Source organism: Phyllostomus discolor, chromosome 4, assembly GCF_004126475.2.
Source record: "Phyllostomus discolor isolate MPI-MPIP mPhyDis1 chromosome 4, mPhyDis1.pri.v3, whole genome shotgun sequence".
Classification (NCBI taxonomy): domain Eukaryota; kingdom Metazoa; phylum Chordata; class Mammalia; order Chiroptera; family Phyllostomidae; genus Phyllostomus; species Phyllostomus discolor.
In genome coordinates, this window is record NC_040906.2 from 116,042,893 (window position 1) to 116,070,373 (window position 27,481).

Sequence of the window (27,481 nt, forward strand, 5' to 3'; positions counted from 1 at the left end):
CAGTGCTCTCCTGCTTGATCTCCCTTTGTCTCCACCCTGAGAAAACCCCATTACCCACTCGTGGGACTCCCCTCTCCTGCAGACCCCCTGCATGGTGGAAGAGGAGCAGAACCGAGGTGTGGGGGTCCCCAGCTCCCCGGTGCGTGCCCCACCAGACTCACCGACAACCCCGGTCCGTTCTCTGCGCTACCGGAGGGTCAACAGCCCTGAGTCGGAGAGGCTCTCCACTGCGGACGGGCGGGTGGAGCTACACGAGAGGAGGTGCGTCTGGGGCCAAGGGGTGGTTGAGGCCCCAGGTCCCCTCTACACGGTTGGCCTGGAGGAAAGGTCAGATCTAGGGCAGGGGCAGTGATGGGGCCTGGAGAAGGGGTGGGGTATGCAGAGGTCCCACCTGGTGCCACGAAGGGATGTGGAGGAGGGAACAGCTGCAGGAGGGGTAGGCTGGGTCCCCATGCCCAGCAAGAGGTGAGGAGCAAGTTAGTAGGTGGATGTCCTTCCAGAACCTCTTTCTCTAGAGATTAATCACAGATGCCTCAGGGAGCTGACTAGGTTCCCTTCAGCTTCTGAGGAGGGAGGAGGGACCTGAGAGAGGGGTTTAGGGAGTGCTCAGCTTGAGGAGGGGATAGACCAAGTCTTGGGGGTCAGGGCTTAGGGATCTCAGTGTCAGGGAGGGGACCTGGTTGATGGAAGTAAGTGTTGGAAAGTTTAGAGCTAAGATGAATCTTGGGTGGCCAATGGCAGGCAGGGACCAGGGCCGGACCTGTGGGTAGGACAACCTCCTCAGGTGGAAGAGAGATGTCCCTGCTGTCCCTTGGTGTTGGGTGGGGCTTCACCACACAGCAGGGCTGAGGCCTTCTCTGCACCAGGGAGGGGATCTCTTCCCTGGGCCCAGCTCTGGGCGGGGGGCGGGGGGAGAGGTCACTTCTACACCCAGGCAGTGTGATTCTTCATGCCCCACCTCAGCCATGGCCCTGCCTCTGGGTTCTGCCCCAAACTATACTCCACCTCCCAAATGGGTCACAGTGCTCCTTTGAGGTGCGGAGCTGCCTGAGAAGGCGGGGGGGCTGCCATCCCAGTCCCTGTGATGACCCCAGGACAGAGAGATGATGCAGACCCTGTCTTCAGGGAGCTGGTTACACTCACAATCACACAGGTTGGCCTACATTTTCATCTGCGGCAGCCTGGAGGGTTCTGGAGACAGGAGGAAATGACGGGGGGGGCGGTTTGGAAGGGATATAGTGGAGAAGAGAGGTGGGAAATGCCCCGAACAGAAACAGTCCTGAAGAGCAAGTTGGTTTGGCTCGGAGCGAACCCTTGTTCCAGAGATGGTAGAAAAGGAGGGAGCTGAGGAGAGGTTTCCTGACAGTTTTCAGGGTCTCATAGGTGGGCAGATGGGATTGGGGGGCTCCGGGGCACTGGGGAGTGGGGAAGTATGAAGCAGATGGGATTGCCCATCCCCCCCAGTGCCCACTCCCCTCCTCACCCCTGACCTTCAGCCCCCCTCTTCCCTTGGTGCCCTCGCTCCCCTCTGTCCATCGGAACCAAGCTCTCAGGAAAGGAAGTGACGTCAGCTGTTACACGGGAGTATACGTGTCAGACCCCAAGTGTCCTCCCTCAAGAATGTTTTTACTTTAAGCCTTAATAACAAGTCAATGGAGGTATTGCACTGATTTGGTGGTCCCGCGTAGGCCGGTGGCAGTATGTGGAGCAAGTCCCATGGGCACCCCCAGCCCCGCACCACCCCCTCCCCCAGGCCCCATGCGGGGGAGAGCAGGCGTCAGCCCGCTGCCCACCGGCCGTGCGCGTGCCCCAGAGGAGCCGAGCCTTTCCAGTTCTCACTGGGGGCTCCCCAGGCATTTGGGGGAGGGTAGTTTTTCCTTGTGTAGTGACCTATCCTCCTCACATTGGGGCCAGCACACCCGTGGTGGAGAAACTCGGGAAGTAATGTGAGATTCCCAGCGCAGTTTAGGGTAGCAATGAAAGAGACGCCCCAAGCCAGGATGCATGCCCCAGACGTGAGCAGTCAGATGGCCCGTTCCCTGCCTGGCGGAGCGCCCAGCCCCTGGGGAGGACGCGGAAACACGCACGTGCTCTGCTCTGGGATGAGAGGCAGCAAGGGGCACCAGAGAGGCAAACCAACCCCTGTGGAGGATGGAAAGGCTCCCCACAGGGGGTGACATCTGAGCAGAGGTGGACAGCGAAGGCTAGAAGGACAGACCTTGTGGCAGGAACAGAAGGAGCAAAGGCCCAGAGGTGTGAGCCCATGGGCAGTTTGGGGGAAGCGTGTAAATGGGCCTGGCCTGGAGGGCGGGGAAGCAGGCGGAGGACTGGCAGCCAAGGACCTGGAGTGCCAACTTACAGGATGTGGACTTTGCCTTTGGGGCTGGAGGCCACTGGAGTTTGTTGAAGGTTGTGAAACCAGACAGGCAGGGCTGGAGTAGTAGAGGAGGCTAGAAAAACTGTCTGCAAACTCAAGGGCAGGTGGCTGTTTGCCCTGGATGGAGGGAGCTCCTGACAGGGTGTGAGCACTGGACAAGAGAACAGAAAACTGGCTTTAGCAAGACTCAGTTTCCCGGGGGTGGTCTGGTGGAGAGTGTTCCTTGAGCACAGGAACCAGATTTTATTTCCTGCACGTTGATATCCCTGGAATTCAGCATTCAAAAATGTGTTGAATGAATATATGAATGAATGAATGAGATCTTTACAGGGATTGGGGATGGAGGGTGACAATGGTCAGGAGGGTCCAGATGTCACAGTGGCCTGCCCCCTGTGTGGGGTCCTTGGGGGTCCAGAGAACCTGGGCCCTGAGCCCCCCCTGGAATGGCTTTGCAGGTCACGAATGGATCTGCCTGGCTCCCCCTCACGCCAGGCCTGCTCCTCACAGCCGGCCCAGATGCTGTCAGTGGACACTGGCCAGGCAGACCGGCAGGCCAGCGGCCGCATGGACGTGTCAGCCTCGGTGGAGCAGGAGGCCTTGAGCAATGCCTTCCGCTCTGTGCCGCTGGCCGAGGAGGAGGACTTCGACAGCAAGGAGTGGGTCATCATTGACAAGGAGACAGAGCTCAAGGACTTCCCCCCAGGGGCCGAGCCCAGCACGTCAGGCACCACGGACGAGGAGCCCGAGGAGCTACGGCCGCTGCCTGAGGAGGGTGAGGAGCGGCGGCGGCCAGGGCCAGAGCCCACTGTCCGGCCCCGGGGACGCAGCATGCAGACACTGGCTGAGGAGGACCCACGGCAGACGCCATTCCAGCCCCCACAACCTCAGCTGAGCCAGGCCGATGGCCGGTCAGAGACATCGCAGCCCCCCACACCCGGCAGCCCTTTCCACTCACCCCTGCACTCGGGACCTCGCCCTCGGCGGAGAGAGTCGGATCCCACTGGCCCTCAGAGACAGGTAAGGTTGGATTCGCAGCCCACCCTTCACCCTGGATGCCCACAGTGCTGGTATGGGAGCCTGAAGTGTTCCCCACGTGCCCCACAGGGGCTGTGGGCCAGCTGCCAGTTGCATGTTGTGATGAAGACAGACAGGTTTAAGGGCCTGGAATTAGGTTTGGGGGGCAGGCAAGGTTCCTGGAGGAAGTCCCCTCCAAGTTCAGAGTTGAGTCGTGCATTATGGGTAGTGTCACCCAGGTGACAAAGCAGGAGAAAGGCCTCCTAGGCCAAGAGGACAACATGTGCAAAGGCCTGGAGGTGGCAGTCAGCAAACACTGTGCTGAGTGCATGTTGTAGCAGATAAGGCTGCGAGGTAGGTCCCAGGCCCCATCCTGGAGGGCCTTGGGGCTAAGCTAAGGGGTTGGGACTCGATATGAAAGCTTGGTGAGCCACTGAAGTCTTTTAAACAGGGGTGCAACATGCTTACATTGGTTCTTTGGAATAATCCCTCTGGCTGCTGTGTGGGAAGTGGATTGGAGGGGCACAACACTCTAAGTGGGGAGGTCACGTGGCCGGCATCAGCAGGAGGGTGCCCTGGTGGCTTGGATGAGGATGGGGGCTCTGGACGTAAGGCAAGATGGGCAGAGCCAGGAGGTGCAGGGGCTGTGACCGACTGGAGGGGGCCTCCGCTGATGCCCAGCATTCGGGCTGGATGGCAGTGCTGTCACAGAGTGGTTTGAAGGGAACATGGATTCAGATTTGAACACAAGGACCTTACGATGTTCACATCGAGGTCTCAGTGCTCAGGAGAGGCTTAAGCTGCAGGTATGGATTTGGGAGTCATGGAAGCCGCAGAAGAAGGTGATGTCGCCCAAGACAGCTGTGTAGGGTGGGGAGAGTCAAGGGCGAGGGCAGAACCAGGAAACACTCACTTTTGGAGAGAAGGAGAGAAAAACGAGCCCTTGAGAAACTGAGAAAGAGGGGCCAAATGGTAGGAGGAGCACCCGGGGAGAGGGGTCCCAGCAACCAGGGAAGGGGTGGCTGAAGGGGGTGAGGGCAGCGGGGAGGGTCAGGGGAGTTTCCTGCGGGTGCGATAGGCTCCAGGCGGGAGGGGAACCCTGACAGCCAGGACGGACAGACAGTGATGAGGAGAAATGGAGCCAGGGCCGGAGGGGTCCTAGGCTGGGCTGAGGGATGGGCATGTTGGGGGCCCTGGGAGGAACCGTTAGGCTGCCGTGGACCCTTCTCATATGGGAGGACTGAGGGACAAGGCTGGAAGGACAGGGGCTGGAGGGGTGCCAGATGGTGGCCTGACTGTGAATGCCAGGCTGAGGATCTGCAGCATGTCTCACGGTATTTTGGTTACTTTCTCTGGCAAGGATGGGATGTCAGAATAGGCAGGAGGCCACTGGCCTGGCCTGGCTTTTCTGTGTAGGGAAGTGGGGTAATCTCTGTCTGACCCAGGAAGTGGCACCGACTCTTACCCTGAATGGTGCCGAATGGGGCCCATGTTCTCTCAAAGGGATTGGGGAGAGCCCAGGAGGGGATGCTGGAGGGCTCAGGGGCTGTGCTGCGTTAACTTTATCGTGCCACATTGGAGACGAGCCCCCAGGTGGCTCTGGAAGACTTCGAGGTGCAGGGCCGGGGCCAGATGTGCAGCGCGCTCGGATTGGGAGGCCCAGTCTGGACGTGTGCAGCTGCCCTGGAGAAGGGCAGCTCCAGGAGGGACTGTATTTAGGCCCCACACCTGTGTCTAGAAGAGAGGACCTCTGAGTTGAGATCCTGAGATGTGTGCATCCTGGCCTTGCCCTGGATTCTGGAAAATTGGTGGCTTAAAAAGGGGATACCATGGAGCCTTATCCCCAGAGGTCCAAGCCAGCCTGAGCGGGAGGCTCGCCTGGGACAGGGTGTGGGCTAGCACGACCGTGTTGCTGACCCAAACGTTCTTCCCCCAGGACCTACTGCTCTCCCGGAGGAGCAGTAGGAGCAAGATCTGTCTGGGGCTCCCCCACTGCCCTCTCATTCATTCACTTGTTCACTCACTCATTTATTCACTCCACACCTACTGAGCATCTACTCTGGGCTGGGTGCCCGAGGCATCAGAAATCATATGCACAACAGGTGGTGCCCCCAGGAAGTGCAGATTCTGGGAAGGAGCCAGACAGTGGTGGCGCGGGGCAGAGAGGAAGCCCGGACTTAAAGGCAGGAGGCCCAGGCTCTGGCTCTGGTGACTATGCCAGCTGGGCCTCACAGTGAGGGAGCAGAGCTTGTGGTTCCCACCCGTGTCTTTGGAGTCATCCTCACATTGGGGAGCTCTGACCAAGGGGGTGAGGAGAGAGATTTGGGGGTGCAGACACAGGCCTATTGTACAGTCAGTTAGTGCTGAGCCAATTTCTGCTTGTGACACGGGCAGGCACTGCCCATCTATGTGAGCGATGACAAGTGTCTGGAGGGGGTGTCAGGGGTTGTAGGTGTTGGTTTTCTGGCAGAAGTGAGGTTGGTTAGTATTCTACAACTGTGTGTGTGCATTTCTGTGTCAGTTTGTGCAGGAGGGCGCACCAGTGTGTGGGTGTGTCCATATGTGTGCCCATGCGTGTCGGGGCGCGGGGCAGTACATCCATGTGAGGTTGGCTGTAGTCTGCAAGTGTGTAGAGAATCACAGAAGCCTGGAATGTCAAAGCCGGAAAGCGAATAACAATCCCCATAATAATTCTAACGACAATAATGGCAGCTGTCACTGCTCTGAGCACTTTCCTACTTTGCATGTGTATTCCCCACAACCACATTGTGAATGGGCACCCCCACTTAAAAGATAAGGAAGCGGAGGCTTAGAGGACCAGGGTTATCAGCTGGTAAGTGGCAGAGCCAGGATTAGAATCCAGGCACCTGACTCCAGGGTCGTCCTCTGGGCCACTTGGTCTAGGCCTTCGTGTTTAGGAGAGGAGCAAGTCATACGTGTGAGTGAGAGGGTGGCTTATGGGGCATCAAAGAACCAGACTGGTGTGTGCACGTGTGTGTGCGTGTGTGTGTTTTGCATGCATGCACGTGTGTTCACTCAGCTGGGCCACATCGACAGGTGTGCCTGTGGGCATGTCAGTGTGCATGGTGGCCTCTGTGTGTGTCTGCATGTTTGTACGGGGGCGTGACATGCTTAGCCAAGTACTCCAGTGTGGCTGGGGGTGGGCAGAGACCTGCCTTGGTCAAGTGGAGGGGAAGAGGGAAAAATGAACTGGCATATTTTTTCCTTCTTTCTAAAAAACATACAGATAGTCTTTGTAAAAAATATTTTATTTGTTTTTAGAGAGAGGGGAAGGGAGGGAAAAAAGAGGGAGAGAAACATCGATCAGCTGTTCTGACTAAGGACCTGGCCCGCAACCCAGGCATGTGCCCTGATCAGGAGCTGGACTGGCAACCTTTTGGTTCGCAGGCCGGCTCTCGGTCCACGGAGCCACACCCGCCAGGGCTCCCTTTGTCCTTCGGTCTGGCAGGAGTCCTGAGCTTGTCTGTGTGGGGGCTCCAGACCTGGCTGCACGCTGACATCAGTGTGTGGAGTTCCCTTCCCCATTCACCCCACAACTACATTAAATGGCACAAGGCAAGCAGGACGTCTCTGTGGGGACTCCCCACCCTGCCACCTCTCTGCAAGGAATCCCTCCTAGACTTCCTCGGGCTCCTCAGAGTCTGATGTGTGAACTTCCTCGTAACAGCTGTCCTTAAGGATCTGAGCACCTGTAACTCTGCCACCGACCGCATCATGAGCAGGAATGGGAGAATGTGGAACCAGGCACAAGTTCAGAACCAGGCACACCAGTAGCTTTTCGGTGTGCATGCCATTATACTTTAAGTGTTTTTCTTTACACGCACCTCGTGTCTTCTCCGGGAAGCTGAGGCGAAAACTGGAAGTGGCTGGGAGAGCTGGGGCGGGGGGTGGGGGGAGTGTCAGACAGGGTGTAGTTTGGAGGTGGGCGTGTGCCGGGTCACCTCTGGCTGGTAACGCAGCAGCAGGTCAGCATTCCCAGAGCACGTGGACACTGCTGGCAGCCATGAGGACATTTCCCTGCCAAGTGCCAGGCAGCACGCTAGGGGCTGGGGGACAAAGACAGATAAGATAAGGCTTCCAGTCCTGCTCCCTCAGAGCTCACAGTCAAGAAGGGTGGGGTGGAAATGTGCAGTGTAGACATGGAGGTTCGTGATTGAGGGCCTCAGGGGAGAGAGCAGAGAACTCTTCTTTGCTAGGAACAGGGAGACTGCCTGGGAGGCTGGCGTGGCTCCCCGAGGTGTGAGCTGGACCGAGCATACTGTGACTAAACCCGCCCGGCGCCGACCAAGCTCTGGCTGGGCGGTGCAGTTCGAGCTGCCCACCTGTGCATGAGAGGGGCTGTGGCGACTGTGGGTGCTTCTGTCCCTTGGTGACCCGAGGTGGGCCTTCGATCCCTTGCCCTCAGTGCAGGCATGCCCAGCTCAGAAAGATCCTGGTTGTGGCCAAAAAGGAGCTGGAAGGAAAAGCAGGGGGAGGATCGAGGCAATCTTATCACAGCATTCTCTCTCCACCTCTCTCTGCTGGGGTCTCCATGTTGGGTCCCTGTGCTCCCATTTGACATCAGCAGGAGGACACTGGAGCCTAGTGTCCATCCTCCTTCAGGCCCCCAGCAGCTGGCACAGCCAGTCCTCAGGCCCCTCCCCCCTCCCTGCCCCCAGAAGCTATTTAAACTGGCCTCAGTCCCAGGAAGAGCTAGGGGTCAGGATGGGAAAAGCCTGGTGACACTCAAGCCACCACTTCCGTCTCCACAGACCTGGGACACGCAGTCCCATTTTCCCTCTTCCCGCTGAGGACATGAGGGCAGGAGGGCGCAAGTCAGGGTTCTTCCTGACAGCAGGGAGGTGCCCAAGCTCCTGCCACAGTCGCCCTGTGGCTCGGCCTTGGAGAGGACAGGGAAAAAGTCACTTTGGGGAAATGATTTCTACTTGCCCTGCCTCTTGCCAGGCTGCATCCCTTCCTTCATTCCTAGGAGTGATTTAAAGGGTAATAAAGCAGCTTATGTGACACAGCATTTACTCTCTGGCAGGTGCCGGTCTAAGTGCTCTGCATATTCTAACATCTAACCCTTGTAACCACCCTGTGAGGTAGGAGCTGTTGTTCCTCGTCATTTCACAGAGGAAGCTGAGGCATGCAGAACTGAAGGAAGCAACTTGCTTGAGGTCTCCCTGGTAGTGAGTGGCGGAGCTGGAATTCAACCATGGGCAGCTGGACTCCAGAACCCTACCCTTGAGATAGTTGTCACTGAAACTCTGACACGCCCCTGTGACAGGGTGGGGATGCAAGACAGAGGAGACTGTGCTCTCTAGAGCTCATGAGGACACGGGGCTGCTGGGGAGACAGACCCTGCACAGCTGCCAACAGGGCAGTAACAACTGCAGAGCTGGGATTCCCCAGCCCAGAGGGCATGGACTCTGAGCTAGGCGCCGCTAAGCCAGGACAGATTCCCGCAGGAGGGGAGAGACCAAGGCCTCTGCAGGAGACCACAGGGTGAGAAGTGCCAGAGAGGAGGAGGAGGGGGACATGGGCATTGGAAGCCAGAGCCTAGGTTACGAGGCTGGATGGGGTGGTCTGCACCCCTTTCCACCCTGCCTGACCCTGCCCACCCGCCCGGGACGCTGTCGCTGCAGGGGCTGTGCGCGGTGGGTGGTCCCCGAGACGGAGCTGTCCAGTCTGTGCCTGACGCCTCTTTTCCCTCCACTCTCTTGGTCTCTTTCAGTTGGAGGAGGACAGACTCTCGGGGCACTCCCTCCCGCGGTACAGCCCCCTGCGACGACTGGCGTCCTCCGTATTCTCCTCCTCCACGCTGGAGACCGAGCATTACCCTCACCCCGGCGGCGGCGGCTCCTCGGGCTCCTCCGGTTCCCTCATTCAGCGCAGCCGCTCGGCGGAGAGCAGCCCCGTGCGGGCGCCCCACCGGCGCCACGCGCCCCTCGCCGCCGGCAACCACAGACTCGTGCCCTCGGTGCTCCGCATCTCGCGGTCCCAGCTGCAGCAGGTGTGGGCCCGCTTCACCCACAAGACCTAGGCTGGGCCCCCCCCCCACTGGAGGGGGCAGGTGGGGGGGGTGGGGAGCAGGCAGAGACCATGGTTCCTTCCCAGGAGGCAATAATCACACACACACACACACACACACACACAGCCCATACACCCCACCATGCAATACAGCCCCCATTACGTCGGCCCAAGGTACTGTAACACCCCCACTCTCATCCTCTCCCTTTGCTCTGTGCCAGCCAGATGGCACAGGAGGGGGTGGTGCTGTCCGCGCAGCTTCAGGGATTGGACAGGGACCCTTGGCTGGAGCTGCCAGTGAGTCTTGAGTCCACTAGATGCCAAGGTCAGGGAGCTGGGGCATGCTGGGTCAGAGTGAGTCTCGCATGGGGTTTATTCTGTTTAATCTGTGATCTCTTGGCATGGCTGGGCCTGGTCCACCCCTGAGGGGTTGGCAGAGCTGGGCCCCCACTCAGCAGGATGTGAGTGCCTGTCTATCTGTGTGAGGCGAGGCAGGAGATGGGGCCTAGCCAGCCAGGTTTGGGGTGCCTCTATACTCTGTGATGTGCGGGAAGCAGAGGGGGCCCAGCGAGCCTCTCACAGGCCACTGCCACAGAGGACAGAGCCCTGCCTCCCAGGCCTCACAGTGGGAGGCCTGGAGCTCAGCCCACTCCGCTGCCTGATGGCCCTTCCCCAAGGCGCGTGTGCCGTCGCTCACTGGTGGGACTGGTTGCCTGGCCCAGCTCCTTGGGAGCTGAGGATGGATGAACGGGAGCCTGGGGTCTGCCCCTCCGAGGGAGCTGGAGCCTAGGGGTGAGGGGACCCAGTCTAGAAGCAGTGGCAGAGAAGGTGGTTGTTAAGAATGCGCTCAGGACAAATCCCACCACTGCCCCACCACTGCCCCTCTCAGGGGGTGACTCCCTCCTGTAGGTGCTCAGCCAAACTGGCTGGTCCCAAGGGGCTGTGGAGAAAAGTCAGAGCACAGGGGGAGGCAGATCAGATGGGGATCTGGAGATGGGGCAGGGGATTGGGCCACCAGATCACTTTGCCCTTTCTGCCCATTTCTCAGCCCCTCCCCTGTCACTGCAGGGAACCCCAAGGTTCCCTCTCTCCATTCTTGCCCTAGTCAGCCAGCACCCCCTCCCCGAGGTCATGAGGCAGAGGTGACGGGGCCCCAGGGAGGGCAGTGCCTGTGTGAGGGGGGAGGCAGGGAGAAGGCCCGAAGTTTTGCAAACTGCATGTTGCTGTGCCTGCGTGCCTGCCTGTACACCTGTGAGTGTGAGCGTGCTTGCACGCAGGCGTTTGTGCAGGTGGCAGGGCTGCCTGGGTGGTTGCTTAGGCCATGCCCTGCACAGTTCTGTGTGAGTGTGTGTGAGTGTGCACGTGTGTGTTAGGGAGTCAGAAAGATATTTGAGCAGTCCTTGATAGGTTCTGTGTACCGACTTTCATCCTGGCTCCTCTCTCTACCCCCTTCTCCCCTTGACCTCTGCTTCCCTCTCAGCTCAACTCCCTGTAGCTCCCCAGCCATCTCTGGTTGGAGCAGAGGCCTTAGGGGCCTTATTCTAGTCTGGGGTACCATAAGTGGGTGGGCATCTCATTGATGGCCAGCACTATGGCATATGGCTCTTCCACATGAGCTACGCACACACCCACCTAACTCCTTTCTCCATGCCCCCGGCCCAGAGGGTGTCCCAGGAGCACCTTCTCCATCTAGGAATGAAATATGTCCCTGCCCCACCCCGGTTCTGGCTGCTCACTTAGGACTGCCCTCCAGGCTGTCTTGAGTGGCCAAAAGTAGAGGAGGGGTCAGTGTAGAAATTTCTCAAGAAGGAACAGAAAACACAAAGCACAAAAGTGAGGGGGTAGATGAGTAGTAGCCCCACTTCCACCTTCTGGCACTGCCCCCCACCCTTTGGCCCTCTTTCCATGCTCCCCAGCTAGCGGCAGGGAGTGGAGTGAGTCTGTCCGCCAGCCGCTCCGCAGGTCAGCAGCAGTGGGGGCCAGGCGCCCTGCCCTCTGGGGTAGATGAGACCAAGCATTCTCTAATCCGGCACTCCCATCTAGAGGGTTCCACCACCTGACCCTGCACACAGCTCCCACTCGGTGACCAGAACCCTGGGGTACTCTAAGATCCCAAGTGCCTTGTGACTTTTCAGAGATGATGGCACTACCTGCAGCCTTGTTTCAGCATTAAATGCATATTACTGTTTCCAAAGCCTTTGGAGGCGGAGACTCTATTCCAAAGGTGGCTGAATTTACACACACACACACACACACACACACACACGCACCGGAACTGATCCCTGTGGGAGAGGGTGTGTGCTTTAAATAAGATCACAATCCAAAACATTTGTCCTCTGAGGGACACTTTTGCATGCACTCTCTGGTAGAAGAGAGTGTCTTATAAGCCATAAAGCTCTGAGCTAACTGGAGACGATCTTGAGAATATTATTATGAGGGTGGCTTTGACTTTTGGAAACATTTGAGGCCACTGAAGGCCATTTGAAGCCACATGTGTTGGATCAAGTTCACGGGAGGCTTGGCAGAGCCCCCCCTGGTTTGGAGTTGAGGGGCCTGTCTCCAGGCCTCGGGAGGTGGGGAAGCTGTGAGCCTGCCATGTTGTCAGGCTCTTTTTGTCGGAAGGTTTCCCCGCAGAGGAGAGCTGAGCCCGGCGCTGGGACAACGCACGGCCTCCCCAGGCCAGCTTTGCAAAGGGCTGGCACCCTTTGTGTACTTTGAGAACGGCGTTCTCGCCCTGTATAGTCATACCCAGCATACAGGAGCGGCTTCCAATTATTTGTCTTTTATTTAACAGTCACTGGCATCCGGTGCTTATTATGTGCCAGGCAGTGGTCTAAGCACTTTATAAGTTAACTAATTTAATCCTCACAATAGCCCATGGCAGTGGTTTTTAAAACACGCAGTACCTGACTATTTAGTCAGGGGCACACATCTCTTTTCCCTTAGACTGTCAAAAAAAAACCAAAACAAAACCGACAACAGCCAACACAACAGTAGCTGCCTGGTGTGATGAGTCAAAATTATACCTATTTTTTTGTCAGATTGGCAAAAACGTACATATTTCGGTGTGCTGCAGAATTTTATTAATTAGTTTATATGTGCCATGAGATGAAAAAGGTTGAAAATTGCTGGCCTATGAGGTAGATCCCAATATCATCTGCATTTAATGGATTAATTAGAATATTTAATTTACAAAAAAATATTTTCAAAAACCCCTGCCAGTGCTGAATAAGTGAGGTCTTCTTTGATAGGCGTTTCGAAGTTTTTCGGTCCGCGTGCTGTCTGTTACCTGCCTGCCTGGCTGGCCCCCGCTGCCCCTCTAGTGAGAAAGGGGAGTTAGTTGTCTGTGAGCCACACTCGGATGGGGTCCAGGCGGGGGCGCTCCCAGTGCTGGGGCTGGCTGAAACGGCAGAGCCTGTCTCTCCAGAGGCATCACACCACCGTGTGCATCCCAGGGCAGCTCCGGGAACTCAGTGGCTGAGTAAGAGAGTAAGAGTCACAGTAAGAAAGCAGATGCTCAAAACCCTGACCTCAGGGGTCTTGGGGGGACCCTGGGGTCGAGCTCACAGACAGGACAGGTACAGAAGCTGGTGAGCACTGGCCATGGGAATTTGAGCTGCGTGTCACCAACTCACTGGTCAAGACAAGAGTGTCAGGGAGCGGGCAGATTCGGGGACTGTGGTAAACAGGCGAGCGCCCTGCCCCCCACACACCATCCTCTGCTCAGCCGATTGTCGCTGAAGTCTCCAATTTTTATGTGAAATCTCCCAATTTTTAATTACTGGCATCTATTTTTTTAAACCCAACTTTTTAAAGAAAAACCACTGTGTGAGCCAGACAAAACCGGTTTACAGGCAGAGACCCACACTCAGTTTGCAACCTCTGTGAACCCGGGCACTGTCCGCCCCCTTCGGTCCAAGGCTGCAGCTTTCGAAGGGGGGCAGTGTTCTTCCTCAAACCGGGTGGGCTTCTTAGAGGAAGAAGCCAGTAGGGATGTGTGATCGTGCGGTGCATATGTGTTGTGTGTGCATGAACGTGTGTGTGGGCCAGTGGACTTGTTCGTGGAGAATGGGGCCCTCCTCACAGAAGCAGTATTTTCTCTGTGGGACAGAACTCTGAGTTAGTAAGAAATGTTCTGTTAAATTCTCCGTGATGCATGGGTACCCCCGCACACTCAAGGCAGCTTGGGTCCCAGCAATAACCACTCGCCACTCTCCCAACCACTAGCATCCAGAACCTAACAGCGTCCCTTTGCATTTCTAGTTTTGGGGAAAATGGGCCTGAAGCTACCCAGGTGGGAGAGGATGGCATCTCTGAACCATGCTAGCATATTACCCTTCCTTCCCCAGGCTGGGGGACAGGACTCTCCAATCCCAGGAAAAGCCAGGGTCCTCTTTGTGGAGGGTCCCTGGACCCCCCTTGACTATTTCCCTGCTGTGCCCTGCCTAGGTCCCCTTTTCTGGGGAGGGGCAGTGCTGTCTGCCAGGCAGTGGGGGAGGGAGTCTGGGCTAGCAGGGTGAGCAGAAGGAGCTGTCAGTGTGTCTGTGCTGGGTGGCCAGGGGAGGGGCCATGCTTAGGAAGGCTGTGGGCACCCCTGCTGCAGGAGCGCGGAGAATGCTGCCTCCCGCCCCCCTCCCCCATCACCATCCTTGGGCTGATCATAGCACCTGAGGGTAGAAGCGTAGAGCCCTAAGGAGGGCCTGAACCCCACCCTACCTCCCCCAACCCCACTGAGAGCCCACCCCCATGGCAGATCTTGGTATCAAGGAGTGTGGCAAATCTGTCTCCTTAAGTTGGGGGCATGTCCCCAAAGTTCACACTATTCCCATTAGGAACAGAGGTGCCCCTGGGTCTGGTGGGTCAACCTCTGAAAATTTTAAAGCAACCTTCTTCCTAAGGGAGACGCTCCCAGCCTGAGGACACATCCCTCAAATATCCCCAGTGGATCCCCACACCACCCATTGGGCTCCGCAGCCTAGGGAGGTCCTGACTCAGAGCGGCCCCCCTCGTCTAAGTGAGGAGTTGAGAAGCGGCAGCAGTGGGGGAGGAGGGGCAATGAAACCCAAAGGAGTATGGGAACCTCCCTAGACCTCTCCTTGCACTTGGTTCCGCCGTCAGTTCCCCCACGTACCCTCTTTTCTACCTGCATAGGCTGGGGGAGGGCACTCAGGTGGGGTTCACTTTGCCGTACTAACTGGCGCACACACACGCACTCACACACACAGACACCGCAGCACACACTGAGTAGCCGTGCGCACACGCCACTCTCCGGACAGCAAACTCGCAGGCCCCAGCCAGGGAGAGCACAGGGACTGCGTTTCCCGGCACCTCTCGCAGGTTTCTAAGCGTAAGGGGACCCCAACCATCACTTTGCACTCTGTCCCTGTCCCCAGGACCCGCCCGTATCACGCCCCTGCCCGTGCCGCCGTCGCACCACGATTGTACGTCCCGTCTTTTTAACTAGCTGCTACTGGCGTGACCAGGGAATCGCCCGGCCTCCGGTCCCCGTCCCCCCTCGTCCCCAGAGCTTCCGTCCCGGGTGCTCCATCTCTTTGCGCGACCCCAAGGGACTTCAGCCCCTGCCCTCCGTTCCCCATCCGCCGAGCTGCCTGCTGCTAAATACTCCATTTGGGTTAGCGCCCCCTGCGCCCGACGTCACGCTGAGTCCACATTTGCTTCTCCTCCGCGGGCTCGTGACCTCTGGGTCCCTGGCCCTGGGGAGGGGCAGGGGCTGGAGTGGGGCTCATCCCCCAGTGCTTCCAGGTCGGGGGTGCAGACGAAGGGCTGGGGGGTGGGGAGCTGGCTCATTTTCCGGGCTCCGAGAGCCCCCGTCGCCCCACCTTTGATTCCGGTTACCTCACCGCCCACACAGCTGCCCCCACCCCCAAATAATTGGCCTTGCAATTGAATGCCAAAGAGCCCAGAGTTGAGGGGGGAGCCAAGATTTGAGCCCAGGTCTCTCAGAGCCACCCAACACTCCCTTCTGCCCACCCCCAGCGTTAGTGTCTCTTGCCCCACCTCACTCCATCACGGAGGCCCTAGGGGAGACCCCAAACTTGCCCCCCACTTCCGGCTCTTCTCCTTCCCCACCCCCGAAAATAAAACTCAGGGACCAACATCTGCTTCCTTTGCACTTGCTCCGTCGACCCCTCCCCTCACTCGGAGGGGCTTCTGTGGGGGAGGAGGCGGGGTTTGGGGCCCTCATGGCTGACAGTATTGAGCGGGAGAGAGCTGGCTGCTGCCCCTGAGAGGTGGGACTGGTGGGACGCGGGAGCTCACTCCGGGGGCCCAGCTGAGACCCTCCTCTCCGAGCACCCAAGGAACCCTCTCCCGGCGTCAGGAGACGCTCCCTAATCACGGTGGAGAGGGGAGCGAGGGAATGGAAGGGGGTTGGCAAGAGGACGCTCCCGAATCCCACTCGGTTTATTCCTGAGCCTCCCCCTCCCATCATAAGTCCCCGCTCCCGTTTTGTACTGCAATAATACTGTATTATAAGCTTGCACTATTCCCTGACGGCCAGCGTAAGCATGCACGAAAAACTCAAAACCACACACACGAAGATGGGACGCTTCCCCACACCCCCACCTTCTCTCTCCGGGGTGCGTCCTCAGGCTACACAGCGGCGTCGGGGCCCAGGGCCCGGGTTGAAGAGCATGCACTGAGCCCCGCCCCTAGACTGCGAGTACTGTACAAATCCAACACTTGAAACCGACACGCACACGCGCGGCGCCGCCACGGGGGTGGGACACGGACACGCACCCACGCGCACACAGTCGAGCACGGGCGGGGATGGGGGCGCCCCGCCGTAACGCGCGTCGCTGTGCGAGGGATCTTGTGCCTTTTTAAGTCCCTGTATGTTAATGCAGACAATCCGGAGAGCTTGTGTACTACCAAATTCTGATTAAAGACGCCTTCCAGGAACCTGGGCTTCGCCTGCTTTCTTTCACCCACCTCCTTCCTCACCCACCCCGCCCCCAGGCCCCAACTCTGGAGTGCCCCAGTTGGGCAGAGGGTAGAGGCTAATCTCTCCCTGACCCGAGGATGGGGTGGGCCCAAATTCCAAATCAGCGGATCCAGCCCCAGCCCAACCCGCCGCTGAGGCCAGGCCTGAGGGGGCCGGGCAGGGGTCCCCAGGAGGTTTCAGCCTGTTTGGGCTTGAACAACTCTCCCTTCCTGCTGTCTCCTTTCCCCTGGAGGAGGGGCTTGGGGCTTGACTCTGGTCTCTGGGCCCCAACTCCAAACTTACTAGTTTGCCAACTTGCCAAAGCCAGGAGGAGAAGTGTGAGCCCCCTGCTCGTTTCTGTATGGATCAGACTGTTGATTCCATGGGGGAGGTGGGGCGGGAAGCCAGGTTCCCAGACAGATGGGTAAGGCGGCCACAGGAGGCTTTCCCTGCCCCTCGGCTTTCATGGGATATCTGAGGTGGCTCTGGCCTGGGAGAAGGGTCTGTTGAGGAAGATCGGTGAGAGTGGGGGTGCAAGGGCAGCATGTAGTCTGAGGGAGAACTAGGTCAATGAGAGCGAGGGGACACGGAGAAGGAGAGGGTTGCACAGTCTTTTGGGACTGCAGAGGGGGGAGGGCTCTCCCCCTCCTCCCGGATCCCCACCCCGCCCTTGCAGGCCTGCTGCCACAGTGCCGAGAGAGGAAACTGCCTCTCTCCTCGGGGCCTGAAGCGAATGTGGGGGGCAAAAGGACAAGGCACAGATGCATTTCTGGACCTCCAGAGCATTTAGAATGCCCCCAGTTTGCCAACCCCCCGGCTGTCCTCGCCTTGTCCGGGGGCAGGCAGGGATGGGGTGGGGACAGTGAGACGGGGGGGGGGGGGGGGGGGGGGGGGGGATCAAGTGTGAAGGTCTGTCTAGGTCTAGAGTAGGCAGCACCTCCCCACGTCACCTGACCCCTCCCACCCAGAGGTCTGTCACCGGCCAGTGAGTCTGGGGTGGTGCCACTCCTGGGTGTGGGGTGGAGGAACAGAGGTAAGGCTCTTGGCTTGGCAGATGCGGTTTGGGAGCAGAGACCCAAACAGACAGAATCTGGGAAAGGCGGTGGTGAGCAGAGGAGGCTACACTTCACTTCTCTCCAGTTTTCAGGCTGGGCAGTTAAGGCAAGGGGTAGTTTCCCCTGGGAGAGAGGGGCGATGGGGGGTGTGTACCTGGTGGCTGCTGAGGAAAGATGGGGGCACTGCTCTGAGGGGCAAGAGCTCTCCCCATGCCTACCCAGGGGGGGAAAGGTGGGCATCAGGGCTCACTCTCTTGCTTTTGTCACCCAGTAGCCCCCCTTCTTTCACCTTGGGACCTGTGTGCTGACACTCGGTGCGCAGTGTCTGGGCGGGGCCGGGGTCCAGGCAGGGGAGTTGCTCTATGCACACTGTGTGGGGCTGGTGGGGTGTGTAGTCTGTCCCGTGTCGGTGTCGGAGAAGTCAAGGCTGAAGAGAGCCCAGCTGTGTCGATGGTAGGGGAAGATGGGAGTCAGGTCCATCCAGCTCCCTTCACTTTTCCCGCTAACTGGAGAAAACACGGACTTGGGCTGAGCTCTGATGCTAATGAGGCCACAGCCCCCTGGTCTGGGCTCAGTCCAGGCAGGGATTGGGCAAGGGCCTTCACTCTGAGTGTCTCAGCTCTGCCTGCCTGCCTTCCCTTCCGTGATTTACCCGTATGACATCTGCCTTTTGCCAGACTTGAGCAGAATCACCAGGAAGCTTTAAACAGACAGATTTCTGGGCCTCACCCCTGATTTACAGAATCTCGGGGGAAGGACTCTGTATTTTTAAGAAGCAACCCCAAATAACACTGTGCGAAACCAGGCTGGAGAGCTACAATAAACAAAATGGAATCATAAAAGGTCGCTGCCCTGGGAAGGGAGAGGAAGGTGTGAGGTTCTCCAGACCCCCACATCTCCTGCCAACACCCAGCACTCTCGCTTCCTTCTGAGCTGGAATGGGGGGGGGCGGGTGTCACTGCTGTCCCCCTCTCACTGTGACCTCAGCCTCCAGGGCTGTGCACACAGAAGCTGCCTAGTGATCACTGGCCGAGTGAGTGAGCGCTGGATTGCATGGGTGAGTGGATGAATGAATGCTCCCTGGGCTCAGGCATCCAGGAGAGACCCACGTGGAGCCAGATGGGGCGGGGCCGAGGGATCTTAAAACAGAAAACCCAGCATGCCCAGGTGGAGGTGGGCTTGGCAGTGATCCTTAGGACAAAGCTCTCCCCACTGTGAGGTCTACAGCCCTCCCTGCTCAAGGGCAGAGGACCTAGGTTTCCCTGCTTGGGAGGGTGGGAGGCCAGCGAGGCAATGGAAGGAATTCTGGTCCAGCCTGGCTGACAGGCTTCGTGACTTGGGCACGTCAGTGTGTCTTCCCAGGCATGTTTTCCCATCTGATATTACCACCAATGCCCAAGTTCTAGTTCTCATTCCCGCTCCCTCCCATGTAATAGAAGGGGAGCGCTTTGAGATGGAGAGAGGATTCCAGCTGTGACCATCTAGTCCAGGCACTGTGAGAGGTGGCCCCATCCTAGGGGTGGGGCTTTCTCAGAGAGATCTAGGACCTAGCCAGAGGAAAAGGTGGTCTGCCAGGGATGCCGAAGTGTCAGAGATGGGGCAGGGAAAACAGGCAGAGGTTCTGCTGAGAAAGGGTGCCTGGTGGCGGTGAAGGGTATCCTTGCCAGGTGGGATGTGTTGTGCTGGGTGGGTGAGCGCTGAGCTGGGCCGAAGGGAGACCTGATCAGACCTCTCCATCTGCCTGCCTGCCCCTGGCTCTCAGTGACGGCACCCGCCCCATGGACCCCACAAACACCGGAGCTTGCAGCACTCCTGTCCACCTCTGCCCAGTCATCTTCTCCATCCTTGATGATGGTAACTAAACCTAGTAAAGGGCCCCAGCGCAAGGCCTGGCACAGAAACAGTGCTTAATGTTTGTGTAATGGATAAATGAAGAAGAGAATGGTGCAGAAAAAGGAAACAATTGCTGGGGACCCCCAGGCAGGATATGAAGGGGACAATGCTCTCAGGAAGCTTCCTGCCCAGCTCAGACAGAGTGTGCTGAGGTCCCGTCTAGGGTCTCATGCTTCCCTGTCTTGCACCACTCGCGCCCCCAACCCTTGTCCATCAATTCCTCACCCAGTGGTTTGATTCTGAGGAAGATGGCAGTTGGGGATGGGAGAAGTCACAGAGTCACAGCCTCGGGCAGATCCCTGGCCTTGGGAATTCCTGCCTTCCCCTTCCATCAGCCTTTGGGCTGACTGTTCGCACAGAGACCTCAGCTAGCAGAACCCCTCCTTTCCCCACCACCCCGTGCCTCATGGGCATGGCGTCTGGGTGTTTTCGGAGGCGGGGAGAGAGGCAATGATCTCCAAACCAGAGTAGGAGTGGGGTAGGAGGGAGCTAACGTTTCTGTAGGAACTGCTACATGCCAGATCCATTGTTTGTGTGACCGCATTTGTGACCACAGGCTTTGTGGAGCGTGCTCTGTCCCCGTGTCAGCTCCCAGTACAGAGAGTGCGCACTCCATGGAAGTAAGGGCCATGTCTGTCTTGTCAGACACTGGACCCACAGATTCAGGACTTCTTGAATGAATGAGTGAATGAAGAAATGGAAAACCCTCAAGGGGCTTAGTGTTCACGAGGAGTGAGAACCGTGTAAACACCTGCGTGTGGACTACAGGATGGAAGCTTCTCTAGTGGAAGGAGGTGGGAAAACAAATACAAAGGAGGGCGGTGAAGTCTGTTTGGTGGGCAGACGAGAAGACTTTTTGGAAGAGGAGCTATTTGAGCTGGGTCCTGGAAGAACGGGAATTTTTCATGTGAGTGGAAGGGGTGAAAAGGGTCCCCGGGCAGAGGAAACTGCCCAGGAAAAGACCCAGAAGCGTGAGATGTGTAGTGCATTTAGGGAGCTACTGGCTGCATCTGAACGGCTGGGGTGTGGGGCAAGGGAGCAGTGGGTGCTGCTGGAAGGAAGTTTGGAGCAGAAGGAGGAGCCAGATCATGGGGCAGGGCGGGGCATGAGGTTTCTCCTGCACCAAGCCAAGGATTAGAACTGTCTCCAGAGGACTGTGGGGGCCGGGGAGTTTTCTGTAGGTTTGAAGCAGAGAGAGATGGGATTAGATTTAAGCTTCCGGAAGATTCTCTCAGGCAGCCATGGGATGGGTGGATGAGACAGTGTGGGATGGGGAAAACAGGCTGGTGGCTGTGGAACTACCAGGCAAGACAGGGTCGTACCCACGGGGCTGGGGCCTCAGGCACAGGTGTCAAAGAGGACACTTGGCAGGACTCCCCAAGAGTCCAGATGGTGCCTAAAGGTGTTAGAGGTGTCAGGGTACCTCTGGGGCTCTTGGTCTGGATGGGCTGTGTTTAGGAAGATGGAGGCCCAGTGTGTTCAAAAAGGCTAACAAGTGTTAGCGCCATCACACCTGGAACAAAGCCACGTCACCCGGATGGGGCCTGATACACTGTGGGCACCTGGGGATGTGTGTGGACTGGCAAGGTAGTGCTGGACAAGGTGCAGCAGCTGAGGTCCTGATAAGGTGGTCAGGCCTTTCTAGCCCGGAAGGAAGAAGGCCAAGGGGAGGGGTGGCAGGAATCTCAGGAAACCAAGAATGGGCTGTCAAATTGCCAAGGATACTGTGCAAAGCTTCAAAAGGGAAAACTTAATCAAATGAAAAGAAATTGCTCTTCACAGGTTGGCTGTGAATTCCTAGAGGAAGTGTGAACTCAGAACACCTGCAGAGATCTGGAAGATTCCTGGTGGACAGGCCAGGAAGAGGCAGAAGGCAAGGGTCCTGGAGCTCCAGTGACCCAGCCTGAACTTTTCCTTGTCCCTCCCACACAGGTTCCGGTGGCCTTGGGCAGCCAGCTTCGTGGCTGCAAGAGGAGCTGCGGCCTGTGAGCAGGCAGTGAGGGCCCTCTCTGGGCCCGGTTTCCCCATCTGTAAAAGAGAGGGTTGATCTGCCTTGCGATGGTCATTTTATTCTATTGATTGAACTAGAGGGGCTCTGGGTTTCGGGGTGCATGCGGGCAGGGGAGGAGTGAGGGAAATGGGAGACTGAGATACAGAAAAGCCACCAGATCAGGGCCTGGGACTTCAGGGGACTTGGAGCATGGAAGGACATGCTCATTCATCGGAGATTTACTGAGCTCCATTCTAGGCCCTGGGGATAGAGCAATGAGCAAAACAGACCCAGTGCCTACCCTCACGGAGCTCACACTCTGGGCACACTGGGGCACACAGGCCTCCTGAGTTCATGGGTGCAGTCCAGGTCTTCTTGGGCCTTGAAGGGTGGGTGACCTCAGCGGATCCCTGTGTGTGCCCCTTGCAGGTGTTCTCCGTGGCACCCCCGTTTGAGGTGAACGGTCTCCCACGAGCTGTGCCCCTGAGCCTTCCCTACCAGGACTTCAAGAAAGACCTCTCCGATTACCGAGAACGGGCTCGGTTGCTCAACAGGGTCCGGAGGGTGGGCTTCTCGCACATGCTGCTCACCACCCCGCCGGTCCCACTGACTCCTGTTCAGCCTCAAGCTAATGGAAAGGAGGAAGAGGACGAGGATGAGGATGAAGACGAAGATGAGGAAGATGAGGAGGAGGAGGAAGAGGAGGAAGAAGAGGAGGAGGAGGAGAACGAGGAGGAGGAGGAGGTGGAGGAGGAGGCGGTAGCCCTGGGGGAGGTGCTGGGGCCTCACAGTGGCTCCAGCAGCGAAGGGAGTGAGAGGAGCACTGACCGGAGCCAGGAGGGCGCCCCGTCCACGCTGCTGGCCGACGATCAGAAGGAGTCCAGGGGCCGAGCCTCCATGGCTGACGGGGACCTGGAGCCTGAGGAGGGCTCCAAAACGCTGGTGCTCGTCTCCCCTGGCGACATGAAGAAGTCGCCTGTCACTGCCGACCTGGCCCCTGACCCTGACCTGGGCACTCTGGCTGCTCTCACTCCTCAGCACGAGCGGCCGCAGCCCGCCGGCAGCCAGCTGGACGTGTCTGAGCCAGGGACCCTGTCCTCCATTCTCAAGTCTGAGCCCAAGCCCCCCGGGCCTGGGACAGGACCGGGGACCGCGGCAGTGATCACAGGGGCAGGGGGAGTGGCAGTCACCTCCTCACCCTTCACCAAAGTCGAGAGGACCTTTGTGCACATTGCAGAGAAAACCCACCTCAACGTCATGTCTTCCGGTGGACAAGCCTCACGGCCTGAGGAGCTCAGCTCTGGCGGTGAGCTGGGCCTGGAGGTGCCCTCTGACGGGAGGGCTGCAGAGGAGGGAAGCTCTGTGCCCCTGGAGAATGGGATAGCCCAGTCAGGGCTGGAGAGCTGTGCCCTGTCTGGCCCTCCTGGGGGCATCCCCTTGGAGATGGCCATGGACTCACTGCCCAATGGCCCATCCCTTGCCGACGGGCCAGCCCCAGCATCCTCGCTGGAACCAGGCCCTGAAAAACTGGCCACCATCACCCCCAGCCACCGTGCCATGCCGGGCCCTCGCTCCAGGAGCCGCATACCTGTCCTGCTGTCTGAGGAGGACACGGGCTCGGAGCCCTCGGGTTCACTGTCGGCCAAAGAGCGGTGGGGCAAGAGGGCGAGACCACAGCAGGACCTGGCCCGGCTGGTGATGGAGAAGAGGCAGGGCCGCCTGCTACTGCGGCTGGCCTCCGGGGCCTCATCCTCCTCCAGCGAGGAGCAGTGCCGCGCCTCTGAGACGCTATCAGGCACAGGCTCCGAGGAGGACACGCCCGCCTCGGAGCCCTCGGTGCCCAGGAAGGCGGGGCGGGCAGCTACCACCCGAAGCCGGATCCCCCGCCCTATCAGCATCCGCATGCCCACACCCACCCCGGCCCAGCAGCCCCCTGGCAGACCCCATGGCTCGGCCCCAGCACCTGACACAGCCATCACCAGCAGGTGAGAAACCACTGGCAGCCCCACGGTGGGCAGAGCGTGGCCATAGAAAGCCTCCACCGGCAGGGGCTGCCCCAGAGGTCAGGGGCTGTGGGAGGTTCAGGAGGGACCCTCAACCACACCTCTGGTCCACCACCTCCCCAACTAAGCCTCTCTTCTGACTCAGGCTCCGGGCCTGCCCCTGGGGTCAAGGGAGGGGACACAGTGAGCATGCCTGGAGGGGAGGGGTGCCAAGGAGGCCAGTTTGGGAAAGGTTGATGGTGGACAGTGGGGCCCACACACAGCCTCCGTGTGCCATGGGGCATCTGAAGCCGAAGCATAGAGCCCAGAATAGTTGGGAGAAAACATTATTCATATCAATATGAACATGGGTATATTATGGAGTAGAATGTAAAATCCACGAGAATTTGAAAGATGAAATAGATGTCAAAGAAAGCCTGCAGCAAGCTCTTTCCGAACCAGCCTGGGAGTGTGCAGCCCCCCAGGTCCTGCCCTAGAGGATGAAGCAATAGGCCTCAGTTTGTCCATCTGTGCCATGTTCTCAGCCAGGTCTGAGGATACAGGACTCTAGGGCTGTGTGATTCTGAAAATGTCTTTTTTCCCCCCCTTTTTTTCTCTTGCCTTCTGTCCTCCCCTCCTCCTTCAGGCTCCAGCTGCAGAAGCCCCCAGGGTCGGCCACTGCCGCTGACCTCCGCCCCAAACAGCCCTCTGGACGCGGCCATGGCCCGGGGCGAGCCCAAGCCAGCACCAGGCCTCAGGCCCCTCGCAGTCCCGGTCTCCCAGCCTCCACCGCGCGCAATCCCAGCGCGTCCCCCCGAAGCCAGTCCCTGTCCCGAAAAGAGAGCCCTTCTCCGTCGCACCAGGCCCGGCCCGGGGGCCCTCCATCCCGGGGCGCCCCGCAGGCCCGGCCCGAGCCTGAAGGCACCCCCTCCCCGGGGGGCCCCAAGAAAGGACCCAGAGGGAAACTCCAGACTCAGCGCGCAGCAACCAAAGGCCGGGCAAGTGTCGCGGAGGGCCGGGCCGGGGCCAGATAATGATGCGCGGGGCTCTGCGCGGCCTCCCACCCTCACTCCAGCCCCCAACCTGCAGTCGGCCACACTGGAACAGCTCCCAGCACAGCCTTACGCGCCCCACGCGCGCCACCCGCGGCCCCTGCTTCCCGCCCGCATCCGCGCCAGCGCGCGCCAGCACCCGCCTCGCCCTTCCGCCTGCCAGGCCCGACCGGTGGGGGGCGCCGTGTCGCCGGGGTCGCGCTCGTTTCCCCTTCCTTCCCGTCACCTCCCACTTCCTGCCGCCCCTCAGGTGGGGCTGGCTCACCCTCCGCCCCGGGAAGGCTCAGCCACTCTTTACCGAGGACTCCGCTAATGGGGACACCCCGCTCACCCACTAGGCCTCTGCTGCTCTCCATGCTCCACCCCCAACTCACCTCTGCTTGCACCTACAGAGCCTTTCCCTACTCCCAACACTCTTCCAGCCAAAGCCCTCCTACCCCCTTTTCAGAAAGGCAGCCTCAAATTCTGGAAGTGGAGGCTTCAGCCTCCCCTAGGGGTCAACTCCACAGTTTCCTGGGAGGGACCTCTTAGTAGCTAGACTGGGGTTGGGGAGGTGGGACCTAGAGGCCACTGGTATACTCAGGTGTGATGGGGCAGGTATGACCAGCTCCAAAAGCAGCTCCATCCTGGACACCCTGTAGGAGGCAGTGGGGATTACTCCCCTGCACCTCTGAGGTGTAAAGCCCCTCCTCCTCCTAAATATGGGTGGGGTCTCAGTGGGAACCATAGAGTGTGTGTGGGCGGCCTGCCTGGCCAAGCAGGAAATCGGAGGAGGGTCTGTAAAGAAGTTTCACCTGTCCCTTGGCCCCTGATCTAGTGCTCAGGACCCCTCACCATCAGGAATTCCTTGTTGCCATCTAACCTCAATCTTGCCCACTGCAGCTTCGGCCAACTCGCTCCTCTCCTGGCTTCAGTGGAGGTGGAGAATGGCTGGTCATCATCTCTTGCTGGCCCTTTGGAGATTCAGGGACACAGTTCTGGCCAGGTCACCCTCCCTGTTCTCCTGGCTGTGGCCGGCATCTCCCCCAGTGGGCAGAGAGAGCAGAAACAGGTACACAGACAGACAGTTGGCCCCTGGACTCAAGGCAGAAAGGCCCTTCTAATTTCCAGATTGTGTGCTTGTGTGGTGGACCCTGCTCAGGCCTCTCCTTCCCTGGTTTACCTGTCAGCCTGTCCCCTCGTTCTAATTGCAAGCCATGCGGCTGAGCTGTCCCTGTAGAAGGTGAGGACTGTGCAGCTCCACAAATGGATAGGGGCCTCCTCTTGGGCCGGGCTTCTGCATAACTCTCATCCCAGCTCATCATGAGCCTCAGCTGCCCACGGCTGGGTCAAGCAGTACTGTGGCTGCTGAAGGGCCAGCCAACCCTGCCAGTCAGGGTCAGGTCCCTGTCAGGCCTCCTCCATCCTCAGCACCCACAGCCTGTGTCCCCTGGTCCGCCCCCTCTGCTCTTCCCTGGGTCATGGAGAGCAAGGCGAGACCACCGTGGGAGGAGGAAGGAAGGCCCCAGCAGGCCCGAGTGGTCCGGCAGCACCCAGTGACCATTGCTTAGAAGGATGCCCATGAGGGAGTTGCCCAGGGAGTAGTCTGCTGGTGCCAGTGGAAGCCCCTCATGGAGAATCAAGGCAGCAGGTTTGGGCAGCTGTTTCCATGCCAAGGTGGTGGCTTCTCTGCAGACCAGCCTAGGGGAGGACTCCAGGGTGGACAGCCTTTGAGGTCCACCCCATGCTGACACAGAAGCTCCCAGAACACTCAGGAAACCTCTCTGGACAGAGCCCTCCTTGTCAACCCGAGACCCTTCCAAGGCCTCTACTGCCCTCTGGGTCCAGCGGAGGGGGTGGAGGAGGGGCCACTCCCTCCCACCTAGAGCTTCTCTGAATGACAATCAGCTCCTGCCAGGTGGGGCCAGGGCATGACCCCTGGTGCCCAGGTCCTGGGCCTGTTCCTTGCCACCAACCGAACTGTGAATGTAGGGCCCCCAGCCTCACCCCTGCCCCAGGACCAACAGCACCCTGGTTTGGTGTTGGGAGGAAAGGGGGGTGACCTGAGAGAGCCCAGGCCCATCTCACCCCCCAGCCTCACCCAGCACTGAAGCTGGGCAGAGCTGCAAAACCCTGTCTGTCCTTGGGAAACCAGACCTCCCTAGGACTCCCAATTGATCTCAGGCCTCTGCCTCATTGAATGTCACCAAGGTTGGGGAGGAGGAGCAGGGGTGAATGTGGGAGAAGGCTAGAGGACTCTGCTTCTCTCCCCAGAAGGAGCAAGGGCAGAGGACACCATATCTCCCAGCGCCCCACCCCCACTGCAGCCTCTTGTCCCTTGAGCACCCATCCTCACCACCAAGCTCCGTGGGTCCCAAGCCCCTTCTCTGTAACAGAATGTCACACCGCCATTACCACTGCGCCCCTCCAGCACTTCCTCATCATGACAACCTGAGTCACTGGCTCAGATGCGGGGCTGCTAACCCCGGGACACGCCTTCCCTCCCCTGCCTCACTGTGCACCAAGGGGATGCAGGGGAGGGGCTGTGCCCCAGGCACATGGGCTCCCCCCTTCCCAGCCCCTCACAGGGGCCTGGCTTGCTCAGTCTTCTCAGCTCCAGGGACCAGCTCTGGTGGTCAGGGGTGGGGGTGGGGCAGGGAGTTGCCCTCCCCTTTCCCAGAGAAGCCACTGAAGAATGTTTACATGCCAAACAGAATGTAACACCTTCCCCCACCCCATCCTAGTCACTGCATGGCCTCTGCCCACCCTGCACCTGTTCACCCCCCACCCACCCCCACACACACCCTGGAAGCCGCTGTCATGATTAGATCGGGTCTCAGAAGGGAAGTAGCCATCACACCATTAAAAAGCCTGTGGACCTTTCTGTTGACCTGGACTCTTCTTCCTTCGGGAGAGAGGGCAGAGCCCAGGAGCTGGCCTGGCGGGCAGGAGAGGAGAGCACAGGTTGGTGGGCAAATGGGGAGGGGCCATCACGGAGGCAGATGGGCTCTGCAGAAGAGGACGTGGAAGCTCTGGGGCGCAGGTAGCTTGCTCAGAGTCACACCGGTGCAAGGGGCTGCCCTGCTGTCTCTGAGGGCAAAGCTTGCACTCTCTCAGCTCCTCTGGGTGCCTCTCCCAACAGCCAGAGAAGGAGGGAGGGAGA

At 58.9% G+C, this 27,481-nt stretch overlaps 1 protein-coding gene across 2 annotated transcripts in view; it reads left to right on the forward strand.

Moving 5' to 3' along the window:
* Nucleotides 1-27,208, forward strand: part of TTBK1 (tau tubulin kinase 1) — a 40,849-nt gene extending 13,641 nt beyond the window's left edge. For both annotated transcript variants that reach the window (XM_036024112.1, XM_028510876.2), the window contains exons 12-15: nucleotides 83-261; nucleotides 2,833-3,394; nucleotides 21,735-23,290; nucleotides 23,934-27,208. In XM_036024112.1, the coding sequence (XP_035880005.1) occupies nucleotides 83-261; nucleotides 2,833-3,394; nucleotides 21,735-23,290; nucleotides 23,934-24,321 (2,685 nt within the window). In that variant the 3' untranslated portion in view covers nucleotides 24,322-27,208. The remainder of the gene's footprint in view (nucleotides 1-82; nucleotides 262-2,832; nucleotides 3,395-21,734; nucleotides 23,291-23,933) is intronic.
* Nucleotides 27,209-27,481: the final 273 nt, after the last annotated feature.